General features: G+C 40.0%; 1 protein-coding gene and 1 non-coding gene across 3 annotated transcripts in view; both read right to left on the bottom strand.

Moving 5' to 3' along the window:
* NT5C3A (5'-nucleotidase, cytosolic IIIA) overlaps nucleotides 1-20,950 on the bottom strand; it is a 61,148-nt gene extending 40,198 nt beyond the window's left edge. The window contains exon 1 of one of the 2 annotated variants that reach the window (XM_012741272.3): nucleotides 20,688-20,950. In XM_012741272.3, coding sequence (XP_012596726.1) covers nucleotides 20,688-20,825 — 138 coding nt within the window. In that variant the 5' untranslated portion in view covers nucleotides 20,826-20,950. The remainder of the gene's footprint in view (nucleotides 1-20,687) is intronic. The other variant, XM_012741274.3, reaches the window with a different exon arrangement.
* LOC142873114 (U4 spliceosomal RNA) lies at nucleotides 8,246-8,384 on the bottom strand. The gene has a single exon (XR_012921165.1). It is a non-coding gene; the product is annotated as a U4 spliceosomal RNA (small nuclear RNA).
* Nucleotides 20,951-23,630: the final 2,680 nt, after the last annotated feature.

Raw genomic sequence — 23,630 nt, 5'->3', positions numbered from 1 at the left:
CTTTTCACAACCACACACAGGTTGAGAATGCCTTACTCAAATTGCTTGGGACCAGAAGTGTTTTAGATTTCACATTTTTTCGGATTTGAGAATATATGCATATATATTCCAATGAGATTGTCTCAGCAATGGGACACACGTCTCAACATGAAATTCAGTTGTTTTATATCCACCATATACACAGAGCCTGAAAGTAATTTTATACAATATTTAAAATAATTTTGTGTGGCCAGTCTCAGTGCCTCACCCCTGTAATCCTAGCACTCTGGAAGGCTGAGGTGGGAGTACTGCTTGAGCTCAGGAGTCCAAGGCCAGCCTGAGCAAGAGCAAGATCCCATTTCTACTAAATACAGAAAATTAGCTGGGCATCATGGCATGTGCCTGTAGTCCCAGCTACTCAGGAGGCTGAAACAGGAGGATCCCTTGAGCCCAGGATTTTGAGGCTGCAATGAGCTATTATGATGCACTGTATTCTACCCAGGGTGACAGAGCAATATCCTGTCTCAAAAAGAAAATAATAATAAAAAAATAAATTTAAAAATAAAATAAAAATTTGTACACGAAACAAATTTTGTGTATACTGAATCATCAGAAAGCAAGGTATCGATATCTCAGCCACCCACGTGGCTTTACATCAGGTGCTCAAAAAGTTTCTGATTTTAAAGCATTTTGGACTTCAGATTTTCATATTAGGGATGTTTATTCTTGGAGTACTGTTACATCTATACCTTTGAAGCTAGTTGTGACACATAATTGGGAGACTAGCTTCTAAATCTCACTAGAATGTATGAAGGAAATGGCTGTGTCTCAAGACCTACTTAAAATCTAGATATTTCAGGGGTGAGTGAATATATCTTCACTCTTCGGGTGAATAAAAGATAAAAGCTGGCCGGGCGCTGTGGCTCACGCCTGTAATCCTAGCTCTTGGGAGGCCGAGGCGGGCGGATTGCTCAAGGTCAGGAGTTCAAAACCAGCCTGAGCAAGAGCGAGACCCCGTCTCTACTATAAATAGAAAGAAATTAATTGGCCAACTGATATATATATAAAAAAAATTAGCCGGACATGGTGGCACATGCCTGTAGTCCCAGCTACTCGGGAGGCTGAGGCAGAAGGATCACTCGAGCCCAGGAGTTTGAGGTTGCTGTGAGCTAGGCTGACGCCACGGCACTCACTCTAGCCTGGGCAACAAAGCGAGACTCTGTCTCAAAAAAAAAAAAAAAAAAAAAAAAAAAAAAGATAAAAGCTATTCTGAGTTTATGTTCTCTACTGGTATATTACTGAGTACTTAATTAATGGACTCTCCTATTCTCTCTTCGTTAATAAAATCTCCATTTTGTTGGAGGGTGGCAATGTGCTAAACCAAAAGAACAATTCCTCAGCTATACTTGCATTAGGGTGGCCATGTGACACTGTTCTCTCCAGTGACATGTAAGCAGAAAATTCTGCTTGACTGAATTAGGTATCCTCTTCCCTGCTTCCTCCTTTCTACGCCTAGAACATGAACATTTTGGCCGTAACTGCAACAATCATTTCCTGACCATGAGAAAAACCAGGGAAATTTCAAAGACCTGTTCCTTGATATCCTTATACTCCTAATTAACACAAGCAACTGCCTGTTTTTTGGACTTCTCATTCCATTAGAAAAATAAAAGCTATTGTTTATTGAAGCCACTGTTTTGGGGTCTCTGTTTCTGTTAGTCAAGTGCAACTAATAAAGAAAAAAAAGACAAAAGAAAAGTACCCAGGCAGACCCTCAAAGAGTATATATACCAATGAACTACATTAGACATTATGTAAGTTGCTAAATTATGAAAAATTATCAGAAAATATAAGGAGTTCAGAGAAAACATTTTACAAAAGAAATCAAGAATTCAAAACAGGTAAAATATAGACAACATGAGCCAGGTGTGGTGGCATGTGCCTGTAGTCTACTTGAGAGGCTGAGGCAGGAGGATCACTTGAGGCCAGGAATTTGAGAATGCAGTTCGTTATGACTGTACCTGTGAATAGCCACTGCAACCCACAATGGGAAACAGAAAGACCGTATCTCAAAAAAAAAAAAAAAAATTTGTCTACAGGACAGTGCTGAGTCACAAAAGCAGTTGTTTAAGTCTTGGGTTTTTTCCCTTTCCCTTTTTAAAATATGGACTCAATAGTGGGCTTCTGACTCATTCAGTGTAGTACCCAGAGACATCTGATATTTTCTTAAAGTAGAAGAAGGAAAGAAGTTTTTGTTAGAAGTTTATCTCCTGGAAAGAAACACACCATACAAAAAACAGCAAAAGCTATTTCAGGAGTAATAGTTGATGTTCACAACTAAGCCATAAAGAGTTGATATATGTTTAAATTAGACATGACAATTTTTAACTGGTTGGGGAAGTTCCAATGACAGTTCCATCTCCTCCAGCCTGCTGTCCAAATAATTTCCTACCCTCCCAAGTACTCTTTAGGGGATAAGCATAAGACTACACATTTGTTTGTTCTGGTGTTGTATTTGCATTTTACTTGATTGGATAAATACTCCTTCTCCAGGAGAATTTATAATAAAGGATATGAGAAGAAGTTAAGATTAAGCCATCTCACCTTTTTTAGATAGTTTTCTGTTAGAGAAAAATAAGAAATTTGCTGATAAAAATAGAATTATTCATTCTCACTAACGTTGACTCAAAAAAAAAAAAAAGAAAAAAAATAGAATTATTCTATGAATGGGGAATTAAGGAAAATATATAAATAAATAAAAACAATTGGAATATATTCTGTTATTACAGGCAAAATTAGAAAAGCAGTTGGTATGTAAAATTTGGAAAGATGCCATTTAAGAGGAAAAAACAACTGGATAGAAGTATAGAATAAAGTAGGTTGAAGCAATTAATGTAAGGCTGTAAATAATAAGATATAATGTAGATAAGAATATACACAATAAGTAACTATAACTCAATATTAGTACACTCTTCCAAAGATAAAGAACAAGCGAGAGAAAGATGTTCTATATTCCTTTCAAACAGCACCTGTCCACCTGTGTTGTCTACCCCTTGTGACTTCTCCTCCTTTCTCCATTTTTAAATTTTATTTTATTTTATTTTGAGACAAGTTCTTGCTATGTTGCCCAGGCTGGTCTCAAACTCCTGGGCTCAAGTGATCCTGCCGCCTCAGCCTCCCAAGTAGCTGGGACTACAGGCACCCACCAATGCTCCTGGCTTCTCTTACCTTTAATTATTTGTTTTTCACTGCTCCTCTGCCTACAAACAAGCTCATGTGCCAACCATTGAAAAACAAACAAAACAAAACACCATTCTCAGCACAACTATTTCCTCTGCTCAATAGTTACTCTCTGGTTTTCTTCACTTCATTGTTTTACCAGTGGGTGCTCAACCCACTGCTACAATAGCCCTTCAGTCCAACTTCTGACCTCAGTGCAGACTGACACAGATGATTCTGCCCCTTTTTGGAAACATTTCCTGTTACTCCATCTCTGACAGCTTTCTGTTTTCTTCACTGAACACCCCCTAAATATTATCCATCCCCACTATTACTATTGACAGGCTAGGCATTTGGGAAGATATTTCTAGCCCTAATTTATTTCCAGAGCTCCACCCTTACATTTTCAGTTCCTATTGCTAATAATAACAATAGGTAATGTATGTATTGGTTACTAGGGGCCAGGCACTTTTCTAAGCACTTTACTTATATTAACTAACTCATGGATGTTTCTATTTGGCCAGTCTTTGATCATCTCAAATTTAATATGACTTAAAGTGAACTTATTATTCCACGTTTCCCTGCCTCTTGGCTGCTCTTCAAACTTGCTCTACTTTCTCACTTTTCTAATAACATAACTAGAATCAGCATTCACCTGGAAACTTTTAAGTTATTCTTCCCTGTAATTAATCCTTTTATTTAATGATCATAAATAGGCTCTCAAAGATAGCAATTATGTTCCAGACATTGTATTGTCTCATTTAACCTCTACAACTAACTATGAAGTAGGTACTATTATTATCTCCCAATTAATAGATGAGTAACTGGAGACTCAGAGAGGTTAAGTAACCTGCCCAAGGTCACATGGCTTGATAAATGAGAAAGACTAAATTCAAAGTGATTCTACAGTCCATGCTACCACAAAGTCTTGTGATTTTATCTCTGACATGTTTATCTCCCGATCCCTTATTTCCATCCCTATTGCTAGTGGCACAGTTTAAGGTCCCTAATCATCTTTCACAAGGAATACTGCCAATATCCTCTTAAATGACTTCCTTCTTTCCAGGCTCTCCCATTTCAACCCACCAAGTCTAAAGATAATATAGTTTTGATCACTATCCTGTTTAAAACTATCCTGTTTTAAAAACCTTTGATGGCTCCTTACCTACAAAATAAACAGCAAACTCTAGAATGACTTTTAAAAATTTTCTTTACAATTTGGTTTTTTGATCCACATTCACTATCTCTTCTTCTCAAATATATTAATATATCCTTTTATGATGTAGCCACAATACTACTTGTCCCTGTGCCTTTACTCATGTTATTCCTTCTGCCTAAATGCCTTTCTTTCCAGTGAACCTCTTTAAAAACAAACAACAACAAAAATATATAAATAAATAAAATGCCTCTTCTCATGGGAGGGGAGACAAGGGGATGGGTGTATACACACCTAATGAGTGCAGTGTGCACCGTCTGGGGGATGGACATGCCTGAAGCTCTGATTCAGGTAGGGCAAGGGCAATATACATAACTTAAACATTTGTACCCCCATGATATGCTGAAATAAATAAATGAATAAATAAAATAAAATGCCTCCTTTCTTGTTCCTGTTAAACTAATGTTTGAAGGCTCTGCTTAACTGCCACTACAATTTTGCGAAATCAGATAAATTCTATGCAGAATTAGTGCTCCCCTGTTGTTTGTGTTTCACAAAGTTTCTGCATATTTCTATTGAACTTTATGGATAAGAGCACTGGCTCTGGATTTAAAGAGACCTAGTTTGAATCTGAAACAAGATTAAAAGAAGCAGCAGCAGCTTTCCTTCTTATTAGCTGAGTGACACAGGCAAGTTCCACTTGCTTAACACACTGACTACTGCCACACTGGAAAGAAAACATTTTTCCTTGAGGCCACGGTGTTTTATCACGGAAATAGAATAAAAACTTCAAAAACAAACAATCCCTTCTAATTTAATGAAAAACAAAATTTATTGACTTCTATTCATTTAATCCACATTTTAAGAATTAATTTGTAAATATTAATTGTAACAAGAACATCAACAATGGCCAGGCACAGTGGCTCATGCCTGTAATCCTAGCACTCTTGGAGGCTGAAGCAGGAGGATTGCTTGAGCTCAGAAATTCAAGACCAGCCTGAGCAAGAGTGAGACCCTGTCTCTACTAAAAATAGAAAAAGAATTAGCCAGGTGTGGTGGCACATGCCTGTAGTCACGGCTACTCAGGAGGTGGAGGCAGGAGGATCGCCTGAGCCCAGGAGTCTGAGATTGCTGTGGGCTAGGCTGATGTCACAGCACGCTAGCATAGGTAACAAAGCAAGACTCTGTCTCAAAAAAAAAAAAAAAAAAAAAAAGAACATCAACAAGTTAAATTTTGGGGTTGGGTGGAAAGAAAAAATAAGTAAAGTTTTCATGAACCAACTGCAGGGTTTTGCCCAGGTTTTGCTTCACAAGGCCCCAGGCTCAAAACTAGCCTGAGTTAAGGCCGGGCGCTGTGGCTCACGCCTGTAATCCTAGCTCTTGGGAGGCCGAGGCGGGCGGATTGCTCAAGGTCAGGAGTTCGAAACCAGCCTGAGCAAGAGCGAGACCCCGTCTCTACTATAAATAGAAAGAAATTAATTGGCCAACTGATATATATATAAAAAATTAGCCGGGCATGGTGGCGCATGCCTGTAGTCCCAGCTACCCGGGAGGCTGAGGCAGAAGGATCACTCGAGCCCAGGAGTTTGAGGTTGCTGTGAGCTAGGCTGACGCCACGGCACTCACTCTAGCCTGGGCAACAAAGCGAGACTCTGTCTCAAAAAAAAAAAAAAAAAAAAAAAAAAAAAAACTAGCCTGAGTTAAATACAACCTATATGGCAGTTAATGTGTTAAATCTTGAAATCTCATCTCTACTTCTGTAAAATGGAGGGGGGTTGGTAGAGTGGGCTGTGGTACTAACAGTACCTATCTCACAGAACTGCTATGGAGAGTAAATGAGACTGGCATATAAAGCACAGGTCTGGGTTTGGCAACATGTTAAATAAATAGTTGATAAATATTAATCATTATTATTATGACTGCTTTACTTATGTACTGCTATCTATCTCCTATCCTATGCTGTAAACTCTTTGAGGTCTGGGATTGTGTTTTATTTACCTATATATCCAAAAAGTGCTTATAACACACAGTAAATACTCAACAGATGTTTGTTAAATGAATAATGCATGTTGACTGAATAATGCCTTTCTCATCTGAATATATGGAGGAAGTGGTCATACACATATGCATTGGCTTTGAGTATATGAAAATTTATAAGTTTTTAACCTAATACTTGTTGCTACTCAAAAATCACAATGAATAAAGAAAATGGAAGGTCTGCAAAAAAGCAGAAATTTCATATGTCCCCCCAACCCCCACAAAACCATGACAACTGGAGATCTCACCTTGAGAATAAAAAAACAAAAAATCTGTTACCTAAATCAAAAGATCCAAGGTTTCTGAAACACATTTCTTAAAACCTAAATACTAGAATTTCATCAAATAAATTGAGCTATAAAATAAGAGAATGAAATACCCTACATTTAAGTCTCATCATTGTTCAGTGGGTACACCACTACAAACAACCTGCTAGATAAAACAATGAATCTGGCTAAGATGTATAAGGTTTCCAAATACAGGAAATTGTTTGTGGCAAGGATTAATGTTGGGCTGGGTGCGGTGGCTTACACCTGTAATCCTAGCACCCTGGGAGGCTGAGGTGGGAGGATCGCTTGAGCTCTGGGGACCAGACTGAGCAAGAGCAAGACCCCATCTCTACCAAAAAATAGAAAAAATTAGCCAGGCATAGTGGTGAGTGCCTGCAGCCCCAGCTACTTAGGAGGCTGAGGCAGGAGGATCTCTTGAGCCCAGGAATTTAAGGTTGCTGTGAGCTAGGCTGACACCATGGTACCCTAGCCCAGGCAACAGAGCAAGGAACTTTGTCTCAAAAATAAAAAACAAAAAAAGGATTAACCTTGCTCTACAAACTTATCAAGAATTAATAGACATGTAGAAATAAAATCATTTTTAAAAAGAAATGTTGATGATTTAATGATTTAAAAAATCATTTTGAAAAAGAAATTTCAAAACAGTTCATAAAATTAATTTTGAAACAAATTTAATACTTCAATACAGCTTCAGTCATAAGTTTATTCTATTTTGAACCTTTTATTACTTCATATAAAGAACTAAGCATAGCCAGGCATAGTGGCACTGGCATACACCTGCAGTCCCAGTTACTATGGAGGCTGAGACAGGAACATCACTTGACAACAGGAGGTAAAGGCTGCAGTGTGTGTGTGTGTGTGTGTGTGTGTGTGTGTGTGTGTGTGTTTGAAGGTGTGTGTGTGTGTGTGTGTGTTTGAAGGTGTGGGAGGAGCTTGTGAGGAGGGGTATTCAGTTGTCTTTTTTGTTGTTGTTATTTACTCTCTTGCCCTGGGTAGAGTGCAGCAGCGGTATCATTGTAGCTCACTGCCCGTGGTGTCAGCCTAGCTCACAGCAACCTCAAACTCCTGGGCTCAAGCACTCCTCCTGCCTCAGCCTCCCAAGTAGCTGGGACTACAGGCACGTGCCAAGAAGCCTGGCTAATTTTTCTATTTTTAGTAAAGACAGGGTCTCACTCTTGCTCAGGATGGTCTCAATGAAACCCTGAGCAACTCAAGTGAGCCACCCACCTCAGCCTCCCAGGGTGCTACGATTACAAGGGTGAGCCACTGCCCCCGGCTCCAAATTACATTTTGTATAAATCATGAATAGCAGACCTTTTTCTAACATTTTCAATATTTTCTTTTGGAAAAAATCTCCAAATCACAAAAACCCTTTCTTAATTCTGATTTTCTCTTATTATTGCCCCACTAATTCATTACTTTTACCAAAAAATTTCTCAAATGAGTGGCCTACATTAGCTACTTTACTAAATTCATTTTACTACGTTTCTGATTCACTAAGTCTCATGTTTCCCCATAATTTGATATTAACTTTTTTTTTTTTTTACTTAAACCTCATTATTCAGTCTGTAGGGACTGTCAAATTTGCCAGTGCTGACTATATTGCGAGTCATCATGGCGAGGTATTGGGAAAACTTTTCAGTTAGCAATAATCACTCCTTGGATAAACCTCATTGGTTACAATGCTGCCACTGCACAAAGCTGATATTCACTTTTAATTCTTAAAGTTGGGCTTTGGTAAAGCTACCTGCTATTCTGAAACTCCTAAAACCATGCTTCTTCCTTTAATTCTTTTTCTCGAGCTCCTTAACTGAGAATTTTCTGCAAAATTCAGTCCCTGGCTTTCAGGTCATCTCTCCCCACAACACATTTTAACTTGTATATACGTGACTCCAAATTCTCTTTTCCACTTATCCCTAGCATAGTCATCTGTCTCTAAATGGCAGAGGGACATTTTCTGTTTCATGCTGTCACCAGAAACTCAATATGGCTGAAAACAAACTCCTCTTCCCTACAAAGTTGGCTCTCCCTCTTCATTTGTTTCTGTCAATCACATCTTGTCACTTTGAGTGGATGAGAATTTTTGGAATCATCTTTGATCCTCATTCTGTCTCCATGTCCAGTCAAGTAGAATTTATAAATGCTACCTTCAATGAACAATTTCCCATATATATACAAGAAAAACTTAGAACATGGTATTAAAAGTTCTCTGAAATTTGACTCCAATCTGCATTCAAACCTTACCTCTCACCATCCTTTAAGAGGTATCAAGCATCTTTTGTGCCTACTCATTGTCCCCTTCATTATGTCCTTTTATGGCTTTTCTCATTTTATCAAGTACCACAAAGCTTTGTCATGTTTTTTTTTTCTTTTTTTTTTAGTGGCAGAATTGTGCCAAATGTCATGTTTATTTCCCTGAATTTTATTTAACCTTGTGGCCCTGCTCAAATTCTACTTCTTTCAACTTCACTATTAGTTCTTCTCTGATCATCCCAACCCCAGCACCCATAAGGACAGAATTTTTTGTGTGTTTTCTTACCTGCTGGCAAACAAAGACCATGCAAATAATTGCTGAATGGATGAATTTCCACAAGGCTCACTGTCTTATCTACATTATCAGGTACTGTCTTATTTTGCTATTTAACTTCTCATGTTTATCTATGCCTTGTCTCATTAAAGGCAAGGATTTAAAATCCTTTACTGTTTTTCTCTTTCTGGTTGCTCCTGTGAACAGGATTCTTTTTCTAATCCATTTTCCAATTTGCTGTAATTTGGTTTTTTTTTGCTGGTATATCAGAATGCCATAGATTTTTGTATTTTAATCTTGTTTCTGGTCACTTTAATGAACTTATTAATTCTAAGAGGTTTTTTATTTGTTCCTTAGGATTTTCTAGGCGGACAATTACATTGTGTATAAGTGTAGAGTTTAATCTCTTCCTTCCAAGTATAATTTTTATTTGTTTATTTATTTGGAGACAGGGTTTCACTGTCACCCAGGCTAGCATGCTGTGGCATAAGCATAACTCACTGCAACCTCAAACTCCTGGGTTCAAGCGACCCTACTGGCCCAACCTTCCAGGTGCAGGCTACTACTACTTACTCCCTGCTACTTTTTCATTTTTCTGTTGAGACAGGGTCTTGCTATTGCCCAGGCTGGTCTCAAATGCCCAGCCTCAAGAGATTCTCCCACTTCAGCCTCCCAAAGTGCTAGGATTATAGGTATGAACCACCACACCTGGCCTAATTCTTATTTATTCTTAATATAGTAATTAGACTTATCATTCTTTACATATCATAGGCATAAGCAAAGTATCAATCGCATATTAGGCACTCAAGAAATATACTATATAACACAGCAGTTGTCACACCATGCTATACATAAGGAGAATCTGCCATCTGTATTTTAAAACAAGCCTATCAAATGATTTTATATTCCTTTTAATTTGAGATCCACTGATATAAAGGGTTTGCATAAAATGTAATACTTTACAACTTTCATTCTCTGTAAGTCAGGACTCAGTTTCTTCACATTACAGATAAAACAAATCTTACTTTCTAAATGTAGATGTAAAGGCTGAGTGAGGGTTTTTTTTATTTTGTTTTGAAGAGTGCTAAACAGACTCTGGGTATGAATAACTTTTCAGTATCCCTTTGGAGAAAAAAATGATGACAGCCAGGCTTGGTGATGGGTGCCTGTAGTCCCAGCTACTCTGGAGGTTAAAATGGAGGATCGCTTCAGCCCAAGCATTTGGGGATATAGAGCATTATGATTGCACTTGTGAATAGCCACTGTACTCCAGCCTGGGCAATAAAGCAAGACCCCACCTCTACCATAAATAGAAAGAAATTAATTGGCTAACTAAATGTATATATACATAAAAAAAAAAAATTAGCTGGGTGTGGTGGCACATACCTGTAGTCCCAGCTACTCGGGAGGCTGAGGCAGGAGGATCGCTTGAGCCCAAGAGTTTGAGGTTGCTGTGAGCTAAGGTGACCCCACAACACTCTAGCCTGGGCAACAGAATTGAGAGAAAGGAAAAAAAAGGAAAGGAGAGGAGAGGAGAGGGCAGGGGAGAGGGAGAGGGAGAGGGAGAGGGAGGGCGAGGGGAAGGGAGAGGGAGAGGGAGAGGGAAAGGGAGAGGGAAAGGAAAGGAAAAGGAAACGAAACCTGTGTGTGATTATGTTGTGTTAATGTAGGTTCATCAATGATAAGAAATGTAAGGCTGGGTAAGGTGGCTCACGCCTGTTATCCTAGCACTCTGGGAGGTTGAGGAGGGAGGATCACTTGAGCTCAGGAGTTCGAGACTAGCCTGAGCAAGAGCGAGACCTGTCTCTACTAAAAATAGAAAAAATTAGCTAGGCATGGTGGCGTGTGTCAGCAACTCGGGAAGCTGAGGCAGAAGAATGGCTTGAGCCCAGGAATTTGAGGTTGCTGTGAGCTAGGCTGATGCCACGGCACTCTAGCCTGGGCGACAGAGCAAGACTGTCTCAAAACCAAACCAAAACAAAACATACTCAGATGGAGGATGCTGACTGATAACAGGAAAAGCTACACATGTGTGGGAGCATGGGGTACATGAGAAATCTCTGTACCTTCTACTCAATTTTGCTGTGAACCTAAAACTGCTCTAACAAAATAAAGTCTATTAAAATTGGGGTTTTTTTTGTTTGTTTGCTTGTTTAAAGGAAGAGATGTATTTGTTGGGGCTGCCATGACAAATTACCACAGACAGGGTGCCTCGACCAACAGAAGTGTGTCACTCTTTCAGATCTGGAGACTGGAAGCGCAGGATCAAGACCTCTCTCCTTGGCTTGCCGATGGTCGTCGCTCTGTGCACATGCATCCCTAGTGCCTCTTCCTTTTCTTTAAGGACACCAGTCATACTGATTAGGGCCCCGCCCTAACAGCTGAATTTTAACTTCACCACCTCTTTAAAGACCTTATCTCCAAATATGGCTATATTCAGGGTGTTGGGACTTCAACTTATGAATTTTAGAGGGGATATAATTTAGCCCATAACAAAGTGACATCTGAAAAACATCAGATTCGTGTAACAGGATGTTAAAATAGGAATCTTCCTGTTTCAGCTCAATTCAGGAACCACACTATGCAGTTATCACACTAAGATGAGGGGAAGAAAAAAACCATATAGTGTCTTTAAAAAGAAAATGGAGAGAACTGGTTTCATGGCTTTTGGGCACTCACCCACTTAAAGAATAAAAAAGGTTAAAGAGGATGAAAGAAAGCATCTGTGAAGAGTTGTTGTGTTGTATTTTGCATTTGTCCTCTGCCTTCAAGGAGGACGGTGATGGTATGGTGCTACCTTCTCATCAAGCTAGCAGGAGGGACTTTCATAGAGTCACTTGGAGAACTGGAGTATGTTGCTGTGGAGGACTGACATGTGACTTTGCCATAAGAAAGATGTGCAGCAGGACAGAAGTGGCTCTGTTTGAATGGCCTGTGGCCCAAGAGTTTGTCAGAGGTAGAGATGAGTGAGTGCTTGTCTCAAAGACTGGATGTGGACCATATAAGAGGGAGAACAAGACTGGAACCTATCTATGTCTGGTCCAAAAGAGCCACCTCAGAGGGAGGGACCTTAAAAGTAAGAGCCCGTATGGAATGGATAACTTAAATTTAAGGGCTGAAAATGCTGAAGGAAATGCTTTGCCCACATAAAAGGATGCAGTGAAGGACGCAGAAAGTCAACTTTAAAATCTTGCAGGCCCAGAGAGCACAAATCTATATCCAGTCAAATAAGAACTATCTCATGTCTTTATTCCTCAGTGCTGTCCCCCACAACCCATACCCTGCTGACCCAAAAGTCTAAAGCAATGGCTGATGGGTAAAGAAGGAGGCAAAGAGAGAAGCTATGACCTCTCTTATCCCAGATTACTGGCCACCATTAACTAGGCAGGGGAGTAACCACCTATAGTAAGCCACAGCTTGGGAGTGAAGAAGTTTATATTAGGAAAGGTTATGGTGAGGCAAAACACAAAAATCTCAGTTCCTTAAAAAACAAAAAGTTCATTTTTCACTGACACAAAGTCTGAGATAGGTCTAGATGACTCTCCAGGCCAGTTGTCTTCCACATATTGGCTCAATATTCCATGTTGCTTTGATACTATGTCACCTCCATCTTAACACGATGCTTCAGTGTCTGCCCCAGGATAAGGAAAGAATACAGACAGACAATTGTGTACCTGTTCACAATTGTGTTAGCCCAGAAATCACCATATCACCTCTGGGCACAGTCTTTTGGCTGGAATACTCACAAAGCCTGCCCAATTGCAAAGAGGGCTGGGACAAAGTCTCTTTATCCAAAAAGGGGAGAGGAACTCAAAATGTTGGTGAGCACTAGTAATGTTCATTTCCAAGTCTCATCTCAAAATTAATATTGAAATTGTAAATACATAGTGAGACTCCCTCTTAAAATTCCCTTTTAAAAAATTTAGTTTTTAAATTGACAAATAAAAATTGTATATATTTATCATTTACAACATGTTGTTTTGAAATATATATATAAAAAGATATCTTTTTTTTTTTAACCTGAGGATGAACAAAACAGTTATGGGCCTACTATTGTTTTCACCAGGGGCAGGAAAGATTACCATCACTGAATGAATATTAAAGGAGCCACAGAGAGAAAATTAAGTTGTGCTTTATTTACATCTCTTTCATCATGTCTATTCAACATAATAGTCACATTTAGAAGAGATTTTCGAGTTCAACTAATTTAATTCTTCATTTTAAATCATAAAACTTCTAATTTCCATTTAAAGATTATAATTCTATTTCCCTTTAAGTAAGGCTGGAAATATTTGTTCTTATCAGCTAACTCTTTTTGTCTACCGAATAATCTATCCAAATGAAATCACTCTTCTCTGTGAAAGTAATTTAGTTTGGGATCTCCTATTTATTTTAGTTTTTTAAGACAGGGTCTCACTTTGTCCCAAGCTGGAGTGCAGTGGTGTGATCACAGCTCACTGCAGTCCAGAACTCCTGGGCTCAAGAGATTCTCCTGCCTCAGCCTCCCAAATAGTTGGGACTACAGGCGCACACCTCCACACCTGGCTAATTTTTTAATTTTTTGTAGAGGCAAGGACTTGCTATGTTACCCAGGCTATATTTTAGTTTTTAAGGTCCCATAAGGAAAAATCTAGGTCCAATTTAAAGAGCAAACAGAACAATGCCATTTTTAGAAGGGCCTTACGTTAAAAAAATCAGTTTTGGAGCTGTTTTAACACCTTGGATTTTTTGTTTAAAAATCCCAGCTTTCTATAACAGCTTCAAAGCACAAATTAAGCATATGGGATTTTAAATAACTGGAAAAGTTGATCAATTTGTTATCAATATACTAAAAGCATTACATTTGCTGTTATACATGACATAAAATATTCTGGATTACTGTCTGGAATTAAGACAATGGAACACCAAATTCTAAATTATGTCACTAAGAAATCAAAGTAAATTTGGGTAGTCAAATGCAAAATTGAATAAAAATAAATAAAATCCATACCTTCGGATAATCTTTCTAACAAGAAAGATGACTAAAGAGGGAGAACAGATTTCTGAAGTGGTGGAAAAGTTGAACCCTGTGGAAGATGATAACTGTAGAATAGTAAAGATATCATTCATTCACAAATAAATGGCAAAAACCCTTGCAAGATTTCTATTACCATACTCCAGAAGGAATAAGATGAATTCTTATAAATACCATATGTGTATATATGTTTATATAAATAAATATAAAAACATTCAAAATAAAATAAGCAGGGGGTGCAATGGTTCATACCTGTAATCCTAACACTTTGGGAGGCCAAGGCCAGAGTATCACTTGAGGCCAGGAATTTGAGACAGCCTGGATAACACAGTGAGACCCCATCTCTATCAAAAAATGTAGCTGGGCATGGCAGTGGGCGCCAATACTCCTAACTACTCCAGAGGCTGAGGCAAGAGGATGGCTTGAGCCTGGGAGTTTGAAGGTGCAGTGAGTTGTGATCATGCCACTGTACTTCAGCCCGTGAATGAATGAATAAATAAAATGTTTTCCTTTAAAATGTATTTCCTCTTGAAAGTGCTTGCATCTTATCCAGAAAATAGAAAGGTTTCATTAGTGCAGTCCCAATCCTCTTATGGCTAACCACACAATTTTAAATGGTATAAAGATTCTCCCTTAACTGTCTTTGCTAGAGGCCACATGTAGTACTTAAAATTCATATACTGCTATCTTTTTAGACTGAGTCTTTTTGCTGTTTTGCCCAGACTGACCTCAAATTCCTGGGCTCAGGGGATCCTCCTGCCTTAGCCCCCCAATAGGTGGGATTATAAACAAGTGCTACCACACCCAGCTCTACTGCTGTTTTTTTTTTTAAATCACTGACTCTTAGTTTTATTTAGTTTCAAGTGCTGAGTTTTTCTTTTAGGAGGAAAAATTACAGTTTCTACTATTTCCCTAAAAGTTTATTATTATTAATGCTTTATATTTTTGCTAAGTTAATTTGAAAGTAGGTAAATGCTCTCTGAAGAGTATAAAATATGAAAATAATGTTCATGAATAAGAATGAACCAAGTAAAACACAATAAAGTTATGTATCATTCAATGTAAAAAAGGTATATGAAAGATACATATGATTACATTTCCTTTAGAGCCTCATCCTTCAAACATCTAAACTTTATATTGGAGCAGCCTTTTGACCCAGTAGGAAACTTCCAATGGGTACTCAAGCTTTGTTCCAAAATCTTTGTTTTTACCAAGAGAGTAGCCATTCCTGGTCAAAAGGGCACAGAAATAACAGGTTACATCTTCATAGGCATGCTTGACTGGAATGGTGAGTTAAACTAAGTAGAGAGTGAGAAATGATGGTCATTAGATACGAGAAAGGACTTGAAACTTACAGGAATCCAAGAGAGGTTGGGGGAAGGGAGGAATACAGGTTTACAACTATATATTGTAATTCACCCTCAAACATCAGTTTCATTTATGCAAAATTTTACTGTATATGTATAAACTTCTAGTCATGTCCCACATAACAATGTTTTGGTCAATGATGGACCACATAGACAATGGTGGCCCCCATAAGACTATAACAGAGTTGCCCTGTATAGGTGTAACATTATTTATATCTTATATTTTTATTGTACCTTTTCTATATTTAGATATGTTTAGACACTTAAACGAATACCATTGTGTTACAATTGCCTACAGTGTTTGGTACAGGAACATGCTGTATAGGTTTGTAGCCTAGGAACAATACGCTATACCAGATAGCCTAGGATCTAAGTAAAGAAAAACGTAAGTGGATGGCTAAGGAAAGAGTAGAGGTTTTATAATGAAGGCCTAGGAGAGATAAAGAAAGATAAGAGAATATAAGATCAGAGTATATAAGTTATGGCCCACTAGTGTTCAGAATATGACAGTATGATATAAGACAGGCTCATAGTCTGCACTTTAGTATAAATAATTACAGCTACTATTTATCAAACAGTTACTATGGGACAAATATTACCAAATGTTTCACATAATTCATTTCATACTCACAACTCAAGATAAATGCTAGTATTCCCCATTTTATAGACATGAAAAATAAGCCTAGGCTACAAGAGACTAAGGGACTTGTTTAAAGTTAGTTTGTTCAAGACTTGGCAAGGTTAAATAACTTGTTCAAAGCAACACCATTTGTAAGTGGAAAAGCAAGGATCTGAAGCCAGATGTGCTTATGCAAATAAATTGTTTGTTTTTGTGTATATTCTGCTTTCCCCAACCATATCATAAAATTTTAGGCAGGAATTTAATATCTCCTAAATTAGGGTCAGCCAGTAAACAGTTTAAGTTTTGTGGCCCAAGAGACACTTTTGAGGATATTATAGAGGTACTTACATAACAAGAGAAAAAAATCAATTTCTACAACCTTATTGATGAAATTTCAAGTATAATACCATAACTAAGTGCATTTTTCTGTAATACAGGTCTAGTGATGAGAAGCACGGAATCTTTTTGGGTAACATTTTGTTTAATTGGGGTTCAAAGTTAGCACTCCCTATCATCAAATCTATTGCAAATGTTCATTTGTAATATGGATCTGTAATAAGATTTTACATATTTCATCATTAAAAATATCTTTTCATACAGATAGATACATGGGTGGTACTTGAAATGCTGTCAAGTTATAGATGAGTCACTGGAATTTGCAATGTGCCAAAAAGCGTGAAGTGATCCAGTCTCTGTCACAACTACTCAATTTGTTCATGTTGTTGCATGAAAGAGCAACAGTCAATATACAAATGAACAACTAGGGCTATGTTCCAATAAAACTAATTTAAGGACACTGAAATTTGAATTTCATACAGTTTTCACATGTCACAAAACAGTATTTGAATTTTATTTTTTAGCTATTCTCTTGCTCTTTTCATTCTCACAGTGTCATGTACTTGGCGCCCAATATTTCATTTTCAATTAGAAAACACCATTCACTTGATGGGAGTATGTCAAAGGTACATAAGAGCCAATTGAGGCTAGGCGCAGTGGCTCACGCCTGTAATCCTAGCACTCTGGAAGGCTGAGGTGGGAGGATAGCTCAAGGTCAGGAGTTTGAGACCAGCCTGAGCAAGAGTGAGACCCTGTCTCTACTATAAATAGAAATAAATTAGCTGGACAACTAAAAATATATGTAGAAAAAATTAGCCAGGCATGGTGGTGCATATACTGGCCTATACTCCCAGCTACTCGGGAAGCTGAGGCAGAAGGATCACTTGAGCCCAGGAGTTTGAGGTTGCTGTGAGCTAGGCTGATACCACGGCACTCCAGCCTGGGCAACAGAGCCAGACTCTGTCTCAAATTTAAAAAGAGAGCCAACTGACAGACCTCTCAATGACCAAAGCTAGAACCATGTCAGCAACAAAATAAAGTAGTACTGGATTATAAGCCAAAACATAAGTATCTATGAGTCTATACTGACATAAATATGACTGAATAAGGAAATAAATGGGGAAAAATAGACAAATCTCTTGTACATAAGAATTCCAAATAATTTATGTAGATACTTCACCTTCAAGGATGTGGAGCATAACTTCTCACTCTGTAAGTGTGGACTTCTTATAATGACTTCCTTCCAAAAAGCATAGCATAGAAAGGGAGAGGGCAAATAATAGTGGAGAAACCTGACGAACGCTACCTAAGCCAGGTGGATCAACGTTAAAGTAAAAAATCATGTTGATAATATGGACCCTTAATATAACGTGATGGAAATAAAACTGCACCTGTGGTCTTTCTCCCCCAAACCCGTAACTCCAGTTAATCATGAGAAAAACTTCGGACAAATTCCAACCGAGGGACATTCTTCAAAATACCTGGCCACAACTACTCAAAACTGTAAAGAACACAGACAAGCAAAGTCTGAGACACCGTCACAGCCAAGAGGAGAGAAGGAGACATGATGGCAATAATGTGGTATCCTGGAGGGGGTCCTGGGACAGAGAAAGACAAGTAAAAACAAAGGAAATCTGAATAAAGTATGCGCATTTAACAGTGTAGCAATATTTGTTCATTAACTGCAACATAATGTAAGATGTTCACAATAGGAGAAACTGGGTGTGGGATGTATAAGAACTCTGTGGTTATCTGCTCAATTTTTCTGTAAATCTAAGATTGTTATAAAATAAAGTTTACTAACTCTGATAGTTACATGGTCTCAAGGAACACACAAAAGGATGATTAGGCTTGGAAGGAAACAAATAGCCAACTTCACTAACTGGCTTCTCTTATCTCAGAACATCTGCAGCATATTTTTCTGAGTGCTTCCTCTGTACATTAATCTTGCTGCCCTAAAGGACTGTTTCAGCGGTAGCATGCATAGCTCACTAGCAATTTCCTCATGTCTCTCAATGTAAAACTCCTGAAAGACAATGCATCATTTTGAGCCATGTCCCAAAAGTCACTGGTTCTCTTAGCCAGCTAAAGATAGGCCCACCTTGCTTAAGCAGTTTCTGGTTTCATCGGCTATGACCAATACGAGTTATGTCCACTGAACATGATGGCTTTGTACAGATTTTCTGAGGGAGAAGGGTAGAGGATAGGCAGAGGAGGGAAGGCCCCCTAAAACACAGCTGTTACAAAGAGACAGAATCAGGATCGGACCCCAGTCAAATACTTATCCCACTTTAAGAGGCAACCTATAAAAATGGCAAAAGTTAACATAAAGCTCTTTTCACTTTTTCCATTGAAAAGCTGCTAGCAAGCTACACATATATTACAATCTGAATTACAATGTGTCACGTAAACATGTAAATATTGACTGATTTCTATAGCACAAACAAGTAAAGTTAGTATTCCTGATGGGACTTCCTTATTTTTCACAAAAATAGTAAACTATTCCTATGATGGTATCATTAAAGGATTTTGTGAAAGCGTGTTTTTTTTTTTAACCAACAAAACCAATCAGACAAGAAAACATTGATTTTTTTAACCCTACTTGGTTTAGAGAAGTGATATAACAAACAATTCAACAGTTTAAGTACATACAGGAAGGTATACCAATTAGTTTGGGGGTTCCCACCCACATATGCACTATTAACTCTGGGTTGTGAGCAAAACAAAAGTTCTTGAAGGTCTCTAAGCAGGACAGCAACAAAAGCAAAATGAAACTTGTGAGACAAAAACATTTGCTGCTGTGGGTATAGAGAGGTGGAGAAAAGAAGTTATAATAACCCTTCAGAATTATTAAGACCCTTTAGAAATAAATTAGTTCAAAAATCTAGAAAATTATTGGAATAGGAGATGTGGGTTTTCATTTTTAAGAGACGGTGTCACTGTGTCCCTAAGCTGGCGTGCAGTGGCTATTCACAGGTGGGATTATAGTGCTTAGAGTCTCCCACGACACTCTTGAACTCTGTGTCTCAAGTGAATCTCCTGCCTCAGCCATACCCACCATGAGCTGTGACTTTAGCTACCTTTAATTATGCAAAAGTATTTCTGTATTCAACCTGAGGCAAATACCAACCAAAAGGACAAACTATTTCATCAGTTTGAACACATGACAGATGCTGAAGAATTCCAAGTAGTAAACCTAAAATGATATTCAGTGTACTACATTTTCACTTTTTTTCTATCATAAACATGTGAACCCAGAGGTTCACACGTACAGTGCACAATCAGAAGTATACCCAGCATCACGCATTCCAGTAAACACATCAGAATACAAATCAGTGTGGAACTGGTCTTTCTGAGTGGAATCTAACTAAACAACAAAACTAAACTAAACGCCTCCAACACTGGAACAAATTACTTACAATTTACCTCACACGGAATTCTTGGGACACACTCGACAGAATTGGAAATGAATTTCAACAATTTTTCAAAGATGTATCCAAGAGCGATGGAGGAAAAAATGAACACAAAGATACTTCTTGGGAGTCTGAGACAAGGAGGAGTAACATGCAAATATAAAAGAAACGATCCTGAATTCCTACTGGATTGATTGGCGTTCCTGGAAACACTTCAGACAATGCACATTTTCATAATCTAACTCCGCAGCCCCGACGTAAAACAGCTACTCCTCTGTGGGGAATCGCAATGGGGTTAACTGCAACCGCTTGACACGGATGCAGGCGAAGGGGAGAGGGAGGGAGGAAGCAGCCTGCCCAGGACCTGCAGTTTATCTCTGGGGAAACAGGTTCTGCAGCACAAGGTAGCTGCTAGCTAGCTGGTCTCCGAATCGTCTGTTTCCTGCACTGCTCTTTCAGTGGAGACAAAACAAAGACCACGGGCCCCCGAGTGCCACGGTCGGGTACTGAGCCCTGGTCACCGAGCCCGCAGAGTCGCCGCACGCGGGGCGACCGGGTCCCCCAAGCTGTGTGCCCCCAGCTAGCGAGACCCTAGCTCGACCGGTGACAGCGGTGGCTCCCCACCGCATTCGAGCAGCGGTCCAGCGCGGGCAGGCGAGGCCGCCCGGAACGCCCAGCCTGAGCCGCAGGCGGTCCGGACACGGACACGCCGACTCCCCGCACTCACCATCTCGATGATCTTGGTCTTCCGCCCGGTCTTCCTCTTCAAGGTGAATATATACTGGGCCAGCACCACCCCCGCCACCAGGGCGCACACGCTGGCGCTCGCTACCGCGCCCACCCTCGCTACGGCCGCCCGGTCCATGGACGCGGCCCTAGTGCGCCTCCCGGCGGGAAAACTACAGGCCGCTCGCGGTCGCTGGGAGCCTGGGAAGCGCGGGGTACCAGCACGCGCCCAGGACAGCCGCGCGACGCCCCGCCCCCAGGAAGGCCCCGCCCACGAGCGCCGAGGGGCGGGGCCTGGGACGCAGCGGGAGGGGCGGGGCCTGCGCCCAGAGTCCCGGCGGTGAGGCCTGTCTTCCTGAGGAAGAGCAGCAAGGACTGGGAAGGGGGTTGCATTAATTATGTCTCCCCGCCGATGAGGACTAGGCGGTGGTTCAAACGAACCCCGCCCCGGTAGAAATCTGGTTCCATCCGCAGCCCGCTCAGAAATCGCTGTCCGCCTTCCACGCCGCGGCCGCCCTGCACTTCAACCCCCAGAAGGCGCCGCGGCGCAGCGTCTGACTTGCGCAGTAGCGTCCGTTGTAGAGCGCTATGACAACAGGGCGAGGATGGCTTGGAGTTAGGCTGGAGTGGGGAGGCGTCCCTTCCGCCCTGGCTATCGGTTTTCGGCTTCATCCCTCTCTCCTCCTCCTCCGTGATTTCCTCCTCTTTGTGAACAGCAGGACTTGCAGTTGTTCTCGTCTGCCTAGTCTCTACCAAGGGATAGATGCCGTTTCCTCTGCTTGTCTCTGGGGGTGACAGAGAGTGCTGGGAGCTTCTTGGGGAAATTGCTCCAACTCTCTGGAGCTGGTGGTGCTGCCTGGTGGGGCTCTCTCTTTGCATGAGAGGAGGAACAAGTTTCAGTTAGGAGGACAAGAGGAAATATTTGTAGGGGAGGAAAAATTATTTCCTTCTGCCCTTCTAGGTTTTTTTTGGCTGGTCTACGAATTAAATTGACATGCTCGCAGAAAAAGCCCAAACTCTGTAAAATAATTTCAAGAGTTTTATTCTGAGCCAAATATGAGTGACCAATGGCTTGGGGAACCATACCCAAGAAGCCGCGAGTAAGTGGTCCTGAGGTGGTACAGTTACATACATTTTGGTCGTATACATGTTGGGGAGACAGGAATTGCAGGTAAAGTGGTTAAGTCAATACACAGAAGGTTTACCTTAATTTGGCCGGAAGAGGTGGGAGATCTTGAAGGCAGGGACAGTAAAAGGCTGTAGGTGGGTTCCAAGATTCTTTTTATTGGTTAAAAAAAGCAAGCCTTGTGTAAAGACGTGGAGTCGCTAAGAAATGCTTGAGTTCATATAACGGGGGGCGGTTCTGTTCGACACAATGGCTCACACCTGTAATCCCAACACTTTGAGGGGCTGAGGAGGGGTGGGGGAGGTCGCTTGAGGCTGGGAGTTTGAGACCATCCTCTGCAACATAGGGAAACACCTCCCACCATCTCTACAAAAAATAATAAATTAACCAGCTGTCGTGGTGCATGCCTGTAGTCCCAGCTACTAGGGAGGCTGAGATGGGAAGATTGCTTGGGCCTAGGAAGTCAAAGTTGCAGTAAGCTATGTTAGCGCCACTGCTCTCCAGCCTGGGTGACAGAGCAAGACTCCATCTCAAAAAAGGGGAGGGGGAATCTATTAATCAGACAGCAAGCTATGATATACTCAAAGTGATCAGTTAAGCAATCTGATGGCATGCAGGTATGGATTAACTTTTGCCTTGCGTGGCCTTGGATCCAGTTTGCAATTTGTATAAACTTCAAAAGGAAGGGGGCATAAGGAGGTGTGTCTAGTAACTTTTCTGGTTTTTCTGAAGTTCCCTTGGCCAAGAGGGGTTTTGATCTGTCACAGGGAGGCTTAGGATTTTATTTTTGTTTACATTCTATAGACAACCCTCCCCCTCCGCCTTTGGTCAAGATTTGCCAGAGGCAGCATCAATGGCCAAGTGTTTTGTCCCATCATTGCCAGGGTGTGTGTGGCTATCTTCCCTGGGTCCATCCTGTCACTCAGTGGGACCCTTATAGCTAAGGAACTGAGAGCCAAATGACTTACAGCCAGAAAATGTTCTAGGGAAGACAGCAATGGAGTGGGCAGGTACTCATTAGCCTTTTAAACTGTTTAAGCTACATAAGAGTTAAAAAACAAAAGCCAAAGACAAGGTTACAAAATTAACCCCTCTATAAGCATTGAGCTATAGTAATCTTGGTTTTAGTTGCAGACTTGTATCAATTTGTTATACAAAATATAAACATTTTCTTAAAAAAAATTTAAGGAATTTAGATACTTTTGTTGTACTACCATGCAGCCTCTTTAGTAATCTCTGCATAAAGATTATAACTGGGAACAACTATTCCCAGGAGGCTTTGCCACTAGGTATCTCAATATCTTCGTGGTAATTTTCTTTTAGTTTTATGGGAAACAGAAAAATCTTTATGGTTGGGATGTATGAAAAAGGGCCACATAATGGCCCAAGAGGCAAAATCTCCCAAATTACCTGCTGATTAGGCATCTGTATTCATGTCCTTGATTTGGAGGATCTGAACTAATTTCATTCCTCAAAATCAGCCCTTACAATCTCACATGCCCACCTTTCCACAATAGTTTCTAGGGCTAGAGGGAGGATGTTTGTATCATTTGAGCATAAGAGCATTGGCAGTGGCTACCAGATTGTACCCAGTGGGATTGAATAGTTTTCAAATTCTGGAGATATCAAGTAAACTTTGCTATTTACTTAATCTTATTTACTTAAATAAAACAAAGAATTGGTAACATTTTAAACAAAAAGTCATACAAAATATTTCAATCCTCCATTAGATTAGTCCCTTGTCATTAACTCTTCTGCTGCTTGAAGTTGTGTTTGCAATCTTTATGAATATATCAACTTTTTAATTAGACTCCTGAG

Source organism: Microcebus murinus, chromosome 9 (genome assembly GCF_040939455.1).
Source record: "Microcebus murinus isolate Inina chromosome 9, M.murinus_Inina_mat1.0, whole genome shotgun sequence".
Lineage (NCBI taxonomy): Eukaryota > Metazoa > Chordata > Mammalia > Primates > Cheirogaleidae > Microcebus > Microcebus murinus.
The sequence above is the reverse complement of the archived record's forward strand: the minus strand, read 5'-3'. Positions and strand labels throughout refer to the sequence as shown.